The sequence below is a fragment of the Oncorhynchus nerka genome, linkage group LG22 (genome assembly GCF_034236695.1).
Source record: "Oncorhynchus nerka isolate Pitt River linkage group LG22, Oner_Uvic_2.0, whole genome shotgun sequence".
In the NCBI taxonomy this organism is placed as follows: Eukaryota; Metazoa; Chordata; class Actinopteri; order Salmoniformes; family Salmonidae; genus Oncorhynchus; species Oncorhynchus nerka.
Genome location: NC_088417.1, coordinates 15,969,222 through 15,982,818, shown reverse-complemented (window position 1 = coordinate 15,982,818; position 13,597 = coordinate 15,969,222). Strand labels below are relative to the sequence as shown.

At 47.2% G+C, this 13,597-nt stretch overlaps 1 protein-coding gene across 1 annotated transcript in view; it reads right to left on the bottom strand.

Annotated features, from left to right (window-relative positions):
• LOC115104901 (polypeptide N-acetylgalactosaminyltransferase 11-like) overlaps positions 1-13,597 on the bottom strand; it is a 64,699-nt gene that overhangs the window by 10,569 nt on the left and 40,533 nt on the right. Inside the window, exon 10 of the mRNA XM_029626298.2 lies at positions 9,635-9,739. Within this exon, the coding sequence (XP_029482158.1) occupies positions 9,635-9,739 (105 nt within the window). The remainder of the gene's footprint in view (positions 1-9,634; positions 9,740-13,597) is intronic.

Here is a 13,597-nt window from a genome sequence, read left to right as displayed (position 1 = left end):
AGTACAGAGTCAATGTGGAGGCTATATACAGGGGGTACCGGTACAGAGTCAATGTGGAGGCTATATACAGGGGGTACCAGTACAGAGTCAATGTGGAGGCTATATACAGGGGGTACCGGTACAGAGTCAATGTGGAGGCTATATACAGGGGTACCAGTACAGAGTCAATGTGGAGGCTATATACAGGGGGTACCAGTACAGAGTCAATGTGGAGGCTATATACAGGGGGTACCAGTACAGAGTCGATGTGGAGGCTATATACAGGGGGTACCGGTACAGAGTCAGTGTGGAGGCTATATACAGGGGGTACCGGTACAGAGTCAATGTGGAGGCTATATACAGGGGGTACCAGTACAGAGTCAATGTGGAGGCTATATACAGGGGGTACCAGTACAGAGTCAATGTGGAGGCTATATACAGGGGGTACCAGTACAGAGTCAATGTGGAGGCTATATACAGGGGGTACCGGTACAGAGTCAATGTGGAGGCTATATACAGGGGTACCGGTACAGAGTCAATGTGGAGGCTATATACAGGGGTACCGGTACAGAGTCAATGTGGAGGCTATATACAGGGGGTACCGGTACAGAGTCAATGTGGAGGCTATATACAGGGGTACCGGTACAGAGTCAATGTGGAGGCTATATACAGGGGGTACCGGTACAGAGTCAATGTGGAGGCTATATACAGGGGTACCGGTACAGAGTCAATGTGGAGGCTATATACAGGGGGTACCGGTACAGAGTCAGTGTGGAGGCTATATACAGGGGGTACCGGTACAGAGTCAATGTGGAGGCTATATACAGGGGGTACCGGTACAGAGTCAATGTGGAGGCTATATACAGGGGGTACCGGTACAGAGTCAATGTGGAGGCTATATACAGGGGGTACCGGTACAGAGTCAATGTGGAGGCTATATACAGGGGGTACCGGTACAGAGTCAATGTGGAGGCTATATACAGGGGGTACCGGTACAGAGTCAATGTGGAGGCTATATACAGGGGGTACCGGTACAGAGTCGATGTGGAGGCTATATACAGGGGGTACCGGTACAGAGTCGATGTGGAGGCTATATACAGGGGGTACCGGTACAGAGTCAATGTGGAGGCTATATACAGGGGGTACCGGTACAGAGTCAATGTGGAGGCTATATACAGGGGGTACCAGTACAGAGTCAATGTGGAGGCTATATACAGGGGTACCGGTACAGTCAATGTGGAGGCTATATACAGGGGGTACCGGTACAGTCAATGTGGAGGCTATATACAGGGGCACCGGTACAGAGTCAATGTGGAGGCTATATACAGGGGGCGCCGGTACAGAGTCAATGTGGAGGCTATATACAGGGGGTACCAGTACAGAGTCAATGTGGAGGCTATATACAGGTGGTACCGGTACAGAGTCAATGTGGAGGCTATATACAGGGGGTACCGGTACAGAGTCAATGTGGAGGCTATATACAGGGGGTACCGGTACAGTCAATGTGGAGGCTATATACAGGGGGTACCGGTACAGTCAATGTGGAGGCTATATACAGGGGGCACCGGTACAGAGTCAATGTGGAGGCTATATACAGGGGGCGCCGGTACAGAGTCAATGTGGAGGCTATATACAGGGGGTACCAGTACAGAGTCATTGTGGAGGCTATATACAGGTGGTACCGGTACAGAGTCAATGTGGAGGCTATATACAGGGGGTACCGGTACAGAGTCAATGTGGAGGCTATATACAGGGGGTACCGGTACAGAGTCAGTGTGGAGGCTATATACAGGGGGTACCGGTACAGAGTCAGTGTGGAGGCTATATACAGGGGTACCGGTACAGAGTCAATGTGGAGGCTATATACAGGGGGTACCGGTACAGAGTCAATGTGGAGGCTATATACAGGGGGTACCGGTACAGAGTCAATGTGGAGGCTATATACAGGGGGTACCGGTACAGAGTCAATGTGGAGGCTATATACAGGGGGTACCGGTACAGAGTCAATGTGGAGGCTATATACAGGGGGTACCGGTACAGAGTCAATGTGGAGGCTATATACAGGGGGTACCGGTACAGAGTCAATGTGGAGGCTATATACAGGGGGTACCGGTACAGAGTCAATGTGGAGGCTATATACAGGGGTACCGGTACAGAGTCAATGTGGAGGCTATATACAGGGGTCCTGGTACAGAGTCAATGTGGAGGCTATATACAGGGGGTACCGGTACAGAGTCAATGTGGAGGCTATATACAGGGGTACCGGTACAGAGTCAATGTGGAGGCTATATACAGGGGGTACCGGTACAGAGTCAATGTGGAGGCTATATACAGGGGGTACCGGTACAGAGTCAGTGTGGAGGCTATATACAGGGGGTACCGGTACAGAGTCAATGTGGAGGCTATATACAGGGGGTACCGGTACAGAGTCAATGTGGAGGCTATATACAGGGGGTACCGGTACAGAGTCAATGTGGAGGCTATATACAGGGGGTACCGGTACAGAGTCAATGTGGAGGCTATATACAGGGGGTACCGGTACAGAGTCAATGTGGAGGCTATATACAGGGGGTACCGGTACAGAGTCAATGTGGAGGCTATATACAGGGGGTACCGGTACAGAGTCAATGTGGAGGCTATATACAGGGGGTACCGGTACAGAGTCAATGTGGAGGCTATATACAGGGGGTACCGGTACAGAGTCAATGTGGAGGCTATATACAGGGGGTACCGGTACAGAGTCAATGTGGAGGCTATATACAGGGGGTACCGGTACAGAGTCAATGTGGAGGCTATATACAGGGGGTACCAGTACAGAGTCAATGTGGAGGCTATATACAGGGGGTACCGGTACAGTCAATGTGGAGGCTATATACAGGGGGTACCGGTACAGTCAATGTGGAGGCTATATACAGGGGGTGCCGGTACAGAGTCAATGTGGAGGCTATATACAGGGGGCGCCGGTACAGAGTCAATGTGGAGGCTATATACAGGGGGCACCGGTACAGAGTCAATGTGGAGGCTATATACAGGGGGTACCGGTACAGAGTCAATGTGGAGGCTATATACAGGGGGTACCGGTACAGAGTCAGTGTGGAGGCTATATACAGGGGGTACCGGTACAGAGTCAGTGTGGAGGCTATATACAGGGGGTACCGGTACAGAGTCAATGTGGAGGCTATATACAGGGGTACCGGTACAGAGTCAATGTGGAGGCTATATACAGGGGTACCGGTACAGAGTCAATGTGGAGGCTATATACAGGGGGTACCGGTACAGAGTCAATGTGGAGGCTATATACAGGGGGTACCGGTACAGAGTCAATGTGGAGGCTATATACAGGGGGTACCGGTACAGAGTCAATGTGGAGGCTATATACAGGGGGTACCGGTACAGAGTCAATGTGGAGGCTATATACAGGGGGTACCGGTACAGAGTCAATGTGGAGGCTATATACAGGGGGTACCGGTACAGAGTCAATGTGGAGGCTATATACAGGGGGTACCGGTACAGAGTCAATGTGGAGGCTATATACAGGGGGTACCGCACAGAGTCAATGTGGAGGCTATATACAGGGGGTACCAGTACAGAGTCAATGTGGAGGCTATATACAGGGGGTACCGGTACAGTCAATGTGGAGGCTATATACAGGGGGTACCGGTACAGTCAATGTGGAGGCTATATACAGGGGGTGCCGGTACAGAGTCAATGTGGAGGCTATATACAGGGGGCGCCGGTACAGAGTCAATGTGGAGGCTATATACAGGGGGCGCCGGTACAGAGTCAATGTGGAGGCTATATACAGGGGGCGGGGGTACCAGAGTCAGTGTGGAGGCTATATACAGGGGGTACAAGAGTCAGTGTGGAGGCTATATACAGGGGGTACCGGTACAGAGTCAGTGTGGAGGCTATATACAGGGGGTACCGGTACAGAGTCAATGTGGAGGCTATATACAGGGGGTACCGGTACAGAGTCAATGTGGAGGCTATATACAGGGGGTACCGGTACAGAGTCAATGTGGAGGCTATATACAGGGGGTACCGGTACAGAGTCAATGTGGAGGCTATATACAGGGGGTACCGGTACAGAGTCAATGTGGAGGCTATATACAGGGGGGTACCGTGAGTCAGGGCTATATACAGGGGGTACCGGTACAGAGTCAGTGTGGAGGCTATATACAGGGGGTACCGGTACAGAGTCAGTGTGGAGGCTATATACAGGGGGTACCGGTACAGAGTCAATGTGGAGGCTATATACAGGGGGTACCGGTACAGAGTCAATGTGGAGGCTATATACAGGGGGTACCGGTACAGAGTCAATGTGGAGGCTATATACAGGGGGTACCAGTACAGAGTCAATGTGGAGGCTATATACAGGGCTCCGGGCAGCCGAGCGGAAATGGAGGAAAACTCGCCTCCCTGCGGACCTGGCATCCTTTCACTCCCTCCTCTCTACATTTTCCTCTTCTGTCTCTGCTGCTAAAGCCACTTTCTACCACTCTAAATTCCAAGCATCTGCCTCTAACCCTAGGAAGCTCTTTGCCACCTTCTCCTCCCTCCTGAATCCTCCTCCCCCCCCCTCCTCCCTCTCTGCAGATGACTTCGTCAACCATTTTGAAAAGAAGGTCGACGACATCCGATCCTCGTTTGCTAAGTCAAACGACACCGCTGGTTCTGCTCACACTGCCCTACCCTGTGCTCTGACCTCTTTCTCCCCTCTCTCCAGATGAAATCTCGCGTCTTGTGACGGCCGGCCGCCCAACAACCTGCCCGCTTGACCCTATTCCCTCCTCTCTTCTCCAGACCATTTCCGGAGACCTTCTCCCTTACCTCACCTCGCTCATCAACTCATCCCTGACCGCTGGCTACGTCCCTTCTGTCTTCAAGAGAGCGAGAGTTGCACCTCTTCTGAAAAAACCTACACTCGATCCCTCCGATGTCAACAACTACAGACCAGTATCCCTTCTTTCTTTTCTCTCCAAAACTCTTGAACGTGCCGTCCTTGGCCAGCTCTCCCGCTATCTCTCTCAGAATGACCTTCTTGATCCAAATCAGTCAGGTTTCAAGACTAGTCATTCAACTGAGACTGCTCTTCTCTGTATCACGGAGGCCCTCCGCACTGCTAAAGCTAACTCTCTCTCCTCTGCTCTCATCCTTCTAGACCTATCGGCTGCCTTCGATACTGTGAACCATCAGATCCTCCTCTCCACCCTCTCCGAGTTGGGCATCTCCGGCGCGGCCCACGCTTGGATTGCGTCCTACCTGACAGGTCGCTCCTACCAGGTGGCGTGGCGAGAATCTGTCTCCTCACCACGCGCTCTCACCACTGGCGTCCCCAGGGCTCTGTTCTAGGCCCTCTCCTATTCTCGCTATACACCAAGTCACTTGGCTCTGTCATAACCTCACATGGTCTCTCCTATCATTGCTATGCAGACGACACACAATTAATCTTCTCCTTTCCCCCTTCTGATGACCAGGTGGCGAATCGCATCTCTGCATGTCTGGCAGACATATCAGTGTGGATGACGGATCACCACCTCAAGCTGAACCTCGGCAAGACGGAGCTGCTCTTCCTCCCGGGGAAGGACTGCCCATTCCATGATCTCGCCATCACGGTTGACAACTCCATTGTGTCCTCCTCCCAGAGCGCTAAGAACCTTGGCGTGATCCTGGACAACTCCCTGTCGTTCTCAACTAACATCAAGGCGGTGGCCCGTTCTTGTAGGTTCATGCTCTACAACATCCGCAGAGTACGACCCTGCCTCACACAGGAAGCAGCGCAGGTCCTAATCCAGGCACTTGTCATCTCCCGTCTGGATTACTGCAACTCGCTGTTGGCTGGGCTCCTGCCTGTGCCATTAAACCCCTACAACTCATCCAGAACGCCGCAGCCCGTCTGGTGTTCAACCTTCCCAAGTTCTCTCACGTCACCCCGCTCCTCCGCTCTCTCCACTGGCTTCCAGTTGAAGCTCGCATCCGCTACAAGACCATGGTGCTTGCCTACGGAGCTGTGAGGGGAACGGCACCTCAGTACCTCCAGGCTCTGATCAGGCCCTACACCCAAACAAGGGCACTGCGTTCATCCACCTCTGGCCTGCTCGCCTCCCTACCACTGAGGAAGTACAGTTCCCGCTCAGCCCAGTCAAAACTGTTCGCTGCTCTGGCCCCCCAATGGTGGAACAAACTCCCTCACGACGCCAGGACAGCGGAGTCAATCACCACCTTCCGGAGACACCTGAAACCCCACCTCTTTCAGGAATACCTAGGATAGGATAAAGTAATCCTTCTCACCCCCCCCCCCCCCTAAAAGATTTAGATGCACTATTGTAAAGTGGCTGTTCCACTGGATGTCTTAAGGTGAACGCACCAATTTGTAAGTCGCTCTGGATAAGAGCGTCTGCTAAATGACTTAAATGTAAATGTATGTAAATGAGTCAATGTGGAGGCTATATACAGGGGGTACCGGTACAGAGTCAATGTGGAGGCTATATACAGGGGGTACCAGTACAGAGTCAGTGTGGAGGCTATATACAGGGGGTACCGGTACAGAGTCAATGTGGAGGCTATATACAGGGGGTACCGGTACAGTCAATGTGGAGTCTATATACAGGGGGTACCGGTACAGTCAATGTGGAGGCTATATACAGGGGGTACCGGTACAGAGTCAATGTGGAGGCTATATACAGGTGGTACCGGTACAGAGTCAATGTGGAGGCTATATACAGGGGGTACCGGTACAGAGTCAATGTGGAGGCTATATACAGGTGGTACCAGTACAGAGTCGATGTGGAGGCTATATACAGGGTGTACCGGTACAGAGTCAATGTGGAGGCTATATACAGGGGGTACCGGTACAGAGTCAGTGTGGAGGCTATATACAGGGGGTACCGGTACAGAGTCAATGTGGAGGCTATATACAGGGGGTACCGGTACAGAGTCAGTGTGGAGGCTATATACAGGGGGTACCGGTACAGAGTCAGTGTGGAGCGATATACAGGGGGTACCGGTACAGAGTCAGTGTGGAGGCTATATACAGGCGGAACAGAGTCAGTGTGGAGGCTATATACAGGGGGTACCGGTACAGTCAATGTGGAGGCTATATACAGGGGGTACCGGTACAGAGTCAATGTGGAGGCTATATACAGGTGGTACCAGTACAGAGTCAATGTGGAGGCTATATACAGGGGGTACCGGTACAGAGTCAATGTGGAGGCTATATACAGGTGGTACCAGTACAGAGTCGATGTGGAGGCTATATACAGGGGGTACCGGTACAGAGTCAATGTGGAGGCTATATACAGGGGGTACCGGTACAGAGTCAGTGTGGAGGCTATATACAGGGGGTACCGGTACAGAGTCAGTGTGGAGCGATATACAGGGGGTACCGGTACAGAGTCAGTGTGGAGGCTATATACAGGGGGAACAGAGTCAGTGTGGAGGCTATATACAGGGAGTACCGGTACAGAGTCAATGTGGAGGCTATATACAGGGGGTACAAATTAATATTTGTGTCATTCTCAAAGCTTTTGGCCACGACTGTACAGTTGAAGTCGGAAGTTTATATACACCTTAGCAAAATACATTTAAACTCAGTTTTTCACAATTCCTGACATTTAATCTTAGTAAAAAGTCCACGTCTTAGGTCAGTTAGGATCACCACTATTTAAAGAATGTGAAATGTCAGAATAATTGAAGAGAGAATGATTTATTTCAGCTTTTAATTGTTTCATCACATTCCCAGTGGGTCAGAAGTTTTCATACACTCAATTAGTATTTGGTAGCATTGCCTTTAAATTGTTTAACTTGGGTCAAACATTTCAGGTAGCCTTCCACAAGCTTCCCACAATAAGTTGGGTGAATTTTGGCCCATTCCTCCTGACAGAGCTGGTGTAACTGAGTCAGGTTTGTAGGCCTCCTTGCTCGCACACGCTTTTTCAGTTCTGCCCACAAATTTTCTATAGGATTGAGGTCAGGGCTTTGTGATGGCCACTCCAATACCTTGACTTTGTTGTCCTTAAGCCATTTTGCCACAACTTTGGAAGTATGCTTGCGGTCATTGTCCATTTGGAAGACCCATTTTGCGAACATGTTTTAACTTAACTGATGTCTTGAGCTGTTGCTTCAATATATCCACATAAGTTTCCTCCCTCATGAAGCCATCTATTTTGTGAAGTGCACCAGTCCCTCCTGCAGCAAAGCACGCCACAACATGATGCTGCCACCCCCGAGCTTCACAGTTGGGATGGTGTTTTTCGGATTGCAAGCCTCCCCCTTTTTACTCCAAACATAACAATGGTCATTATGGCCAAACAATTCTATTTTTCAGACCAGGGGACATTTCTCCAAAAAGTAGCATCTTTGTCCCCATTTGCAGTTGTAAACCGTGGTCTGGCTTTTTTATGGCAGTTTTAGAGTAGTGTCTTCTTCCTTGCTGAGCGGCCTTTCAGGTTATGTTGATATAGGACTCGTTTTACTGTGGATATAGATACTTTTGTACCTGCATCTTCACAAGGTTCTTTGCTGTTGTTCTGGGATTGATTTGCACTTTTCGCACAAAAGTACGTTCATCTCTAGGAGACAGAACGCGTCTCCCTCCTGAGCGGTATGACGGCTGCGTGGTCCCATGGTGTTTATACTTGAGTACTATTGTTTGTACAGATGAACGTGGTACCTTCAGTCGTTTGGAAATTGCTCACAAGGATGAACCAGACTTGTGGACATCTACAATTTTATTTCTGAGGTCTTGGCTGATTTCTTTTGATTTCCCCATGATGTCAAGCAGAGGCACATAGTTTGAAGGTAGGCCTTGAAATACATCCACAGGTACACCTCCAATTGACTCAAATTATGTCAATTAGCCTATTAGAAGCTTCTAAAGCCATGACATCATTTTCTGGAATTTTCCAAGCTGTTTAAAGGCACAGTCAACTTAGTGTATGTAAACTTCTGACCCACAGGAATTGTGATAGTAAATGAATCGGTATGTGAAAAATTACTTGTGTCATGCACAAAGTACATGTCCTAACCGACTTGCCAAAACTACAGTTTGTTAACAAGATATTTGTGGAATGGTTGAAAAACTTTTTAATGACTCCAACCTAAGTGTATGTAAACTTCTGACTTCAACTATCTCTCAGATATAAGACAGACACTGAAGAACAAACTTCCTTTTATAATTATTTTGTTCCATGTAGTGAATCTGTTATTCAATGCGTTTGTATGGGCTAATAGCAAGCAGTAAGGACAATTAATATATTTTGGGGATACTTCAAGGGACTTAATATTCTAAATCAAATAGTAAAATAATTCCATATAGCTTAGTTGTACCCCCCTCCCGCGGATTAGACAGGGCTTAGATTCTTATGGGTTAAAGTGTTGATAAGCAGAGAGACCAGTAGAGGATATTTCACAGTATTGTGCCGACCCAAACCATGCTCTTTTCAGTTAATATCGTACAGTGTAGGGTCAGACTGATTTCTATCCACACCTGTTATCAGGGCAGGTCAGCTTGCTTTTAGAATGCTGAGTCGTGCTTGAAAGTGCAATGTGAAAAGACAATATCCTAGCACAGTATGGTTTGGCCCTACAGATTATATAGATGTCCAAGGCAGAGGTGGGGTGGGGGCGGGGGGTGCTAATATGTTAGTTAGTGTACCTGTTCTGGGTTGTGAGTGTCACAGGACCTCAGCACCACGGCGCCCCCCTTCTGGGTGGACCTCCCCTGGGCCACCAGACACTTGTCAGCCTTCAGGTTCCGCAGCTACAGAGAAAGAAAAGGAGAAGTGAGCGGTCTAAGGTGAAGACACTGTTGCATTCCAGGTCATCTTTATTGCAGCCTGGCTGCGCATCTGAGAACATTGCTATGTTATATTAATGTGGTTCTGGCTTCAGATCTTGAGATCTGATAATCTGCACTGTGCGTGAAGACATCAAAACTGAAATAACACATATGGAATCATGTACCAACCAAAAATGTGTTAAACAAATCAAAATGTATTTTATATTTGAGATGCTTCAAATAGCCAATAGGGTAGTCCTATTAGAGGGATCTGGATTTGGATTTGTTTAACACTTTTTTGGTTACTACATGATTCCATATGTGTTATTTCATAGTATTGAGGTCTTCACTATTATTCTACAATGTAGAAAATAGTAAAAAAATAAAGAAAAACCCTTTAATGAGTAGGTGTTCTAAAACTTTTAACCAGTAGCGTATGTCCATACTCCAGACTATGCCACTGGAATGTACCATAGACCCAACACCCACTCCCCTGAATCGACAAGACAAGAATATTTCAAATGTCATTATTCTATTGAGGGACCTTTTTCCAACTGCCTCATTTCTAAGCCTATTTCCATAACCTTATTGATATCTTCAGAAAACCAGGTATGTTAAAGCTGGAATACTTAAAGGTGAAACTTCTTATTTGTCCGCCCACCCACCACCCGCGGCGCTCCACCGGCGCTCCCTACCTCTGCTTCGTCAACAAAGCAAAACAAATAACAATGGTTGTGGGGCAGACAGTGTATGGATTGTGGATTCCATATTTAAGAAGTCACTATGAAGTGTCCTTCCAGACTAACTAGAATATGAATGTCCTCCCAGGTAGACGGATGTAGCAGAGCTGTCTGTGGTTTATCAATATGAAATACATACAGTGCATTTGGAAAGTATTCAGACCTTTACCTTTTACACATTTTGTTACGTTACAGCCTTATTGTAAAATAGTTTCCCCCCCAATCTACACACAATACCCCAAAATGAAAAAGAACAAACAGTTTGGCATTTTTGCTCTCTCTCTGAAATATCTCATTTACTTAAGTATTCAGACCCTTTACTCAGTACTTTGTTGGGTATGACGCTACAAGCTTGGCACACCTGTATTTGGAGAGTTTCTCCCATTCTCTGCAGATCCTCTCAAGCTCTGTCAGATTGGAGGGGGAGCGTCACTGCGCAGCTTTTTTCAGGTCTTCCCAGAGATGTTAATTTGGGTTCAAGTCCGGGCTCTGGCTGAGCCACTCAAGGACATTCAGAGACTTGTTCCAAAGCCACTCCTGCATTGTCTTGGCTGTGTGCTTAGGGTCGTTGTCCTGTTGGAAGGTGAACCTTCACCCCAGTCTGAGGCCCTGAGGGCTCTGGAGCAAGTTTTCATCAAGGATCTCTCTGTACTTTGCTCTGTTCATCTTTCCCTCAATCCTGACAAGTCTCCCTGTCCCTGAAAAACATACACACAGCATGATGCTGCCACCATCATGCTTCACTGTAGGGATGTATTGGCCAGGTGATGAGCAGTGCCTGGTTTCCTCCAGACCTGACACTTGGCAGTCATGCCAAAGAGTTCAATCTTGGTTTCATCAGACCAGAGAACCTTGTTTCTCGTGGTCTGAGAGTCCTTTAGGTGCCTTTTGGCAAACTCCAAGTGGGCTGTCATGTGCCTTTTACTGAGGAGTGGCTTCTGTCTGGCCACTCTACGATAAAGGCCTGATTGGTGAAGTGCTGCAGAGATGGTTGTCCTTCTGGAAGGTTCTCCCATCTCCACAGAGGAACTCTGTCAGAGTGATCATCGGGTTCTTGGTCAGGCCCTTCTCCCCCGATTGTTCAGTTTTGCTGGGCGGCCAGCTCTAGGAAAAGTGTTGGTGGTTCCAAACTTCTTCCATTTAAGAATGATGGAGGCCACTATGTTCTTGGTGACCTTCAATGGTGCAGAAATGTTTTGGTAAACTTCCCCAGATCTGTGCCTTTACACAATCCTGTCTCGGAGCTCTATGGATAATTCCTTCGACCTCATGGCTTGGTTTTTGCTCTAACATGCACTGTCAACTGTGGGACCTTATAAAGACAGGTGTGTGCCTTTCCAAATCATGTCCAATCAATGGAATTTACCCCAGGTAAATGTCCAATCAAATTGTAGAAACATCAAGGATGATCAATGGAAACAGGATGCACCCGAGCTCAATTTTGAGGCTCGTAGCAAAGAGCCTGAATACTTATGTAAATAAGGTTATTTGTTTTTATTCTTAATAAATTTGCCAAAAAATCTAAACACCTGTTTTTGCTTTGTCAGCATGCGGTATTGTGTGTAGATTGAGGAAAATATTTAATTTAATCAATTTTAGAATAAAAAATACACATATATAAAGGGAGCCCCACATTTTGTTACATTACAGAATAAGGCTGTGTGAAAAAAGGGAAGGTGTCTGAATACTTTCTGAATGCACTGTAACTTGTAACTCAGTCTGTTTGAAGGGGAAGTTCTGAACCTGTAAGTGGTATGTGTCTTTTCATCCTGGGGACTGAAGCTCCTTCATGACTTTCTCAACACCACGCTGCCCCCTGTTGACTGGATATGGCATTTTTTCAATAAAATTTAATCAGAAGACAAATAAATTAAGTGCAGTATGTAACGTATTTATAATTTTTGCTTTCCCTTGGCTTTTGAAGAATGTTCAGGTATTTCTTCGTTGCAATCTTAGAACTACTTTCAAACCCTAAAGAAACATGCGCGGGAACAGGGAATATTGTTTACAACTTCCGAAGACCCCTAGTCCACCAGGAGACATCTACGGGTTTGTATACAGAGAAGGTGCTTCACTGACAGTAAACAAGTAACTTTATTTAATTTATGACTATAAATATGTCAGAGGGCTACTTGCATGTGAATGATATACACAATTACACCTTAAAAACAAACATACATTCCTTGAGGTTTATTTTTAATTTCAGGCTTCATGTTATTGCCTCTAGATGGCAGGGGTTGACAGCCGACAACACAAGGTTTTAACAAAGTAACCATGTTAAAACTTCTTATGGCTGCAGGGGCAGTATTGAGTAGATTGGATGAAAGGTGTCCAGAGTAAACGGTCTGCTCCTCAGTCCCAGTTGCTAATATATGCATAGTATTATTAGTATTGGATAGAAAACACTCTGAAGTTTCTAAAACTGTTTGAATGATGTCTGTGAGTAAAACATAACTCATATGGCAGGCAAAAACCTGAGAAGAACTCCAAACAGGAAGTGGGAAATCTGAGGTTGGTCGATTTTCAACCTGCCCCTATTGAATACAGAGTGGGATATGGATAAAGTTGCACTTCCACTAGATGTCAACAGTCTTTAGAAACTTGAATGAGGCTTCTAACTGTGTTGTGGAGCCGGGTGGGAGCTCTTTGAGTCAGTGGTCTGGCAGAGAGCCAGGTCCTGGTCACGCGCACTTCACATGATAGCGACCTGCCATTGTTCCATTGCTTCTCTACAGACATAGGAATTCTCCGGTTGGAACCTTATTGAAGATTTATGATAACAACATCCTAACGATTGATTCTATACTTAGTTTGACAAGTTTCTTCGACCTGTAATATAACTTTTTGAACTTTTCGTCTGACGTTCGGATGGACCTGCACGAGCGTTTGGATTTGTGTACTAAACGCGCAAACAAAAGTAGCTACTTGGATATAAATAATGGACATTGTGGAACTAGGATTCCTGGGAGTGCATTCTGATGAAGATCGTCAAAGGTAAGGGAATATTTATAATGTGATTTCTGTTGGCTCCAACATGGCAGATCATTTTATTTATTTTCTGAGCGCCGTCTCAGATTATTGCATGGTTTGCTTTTTCCGT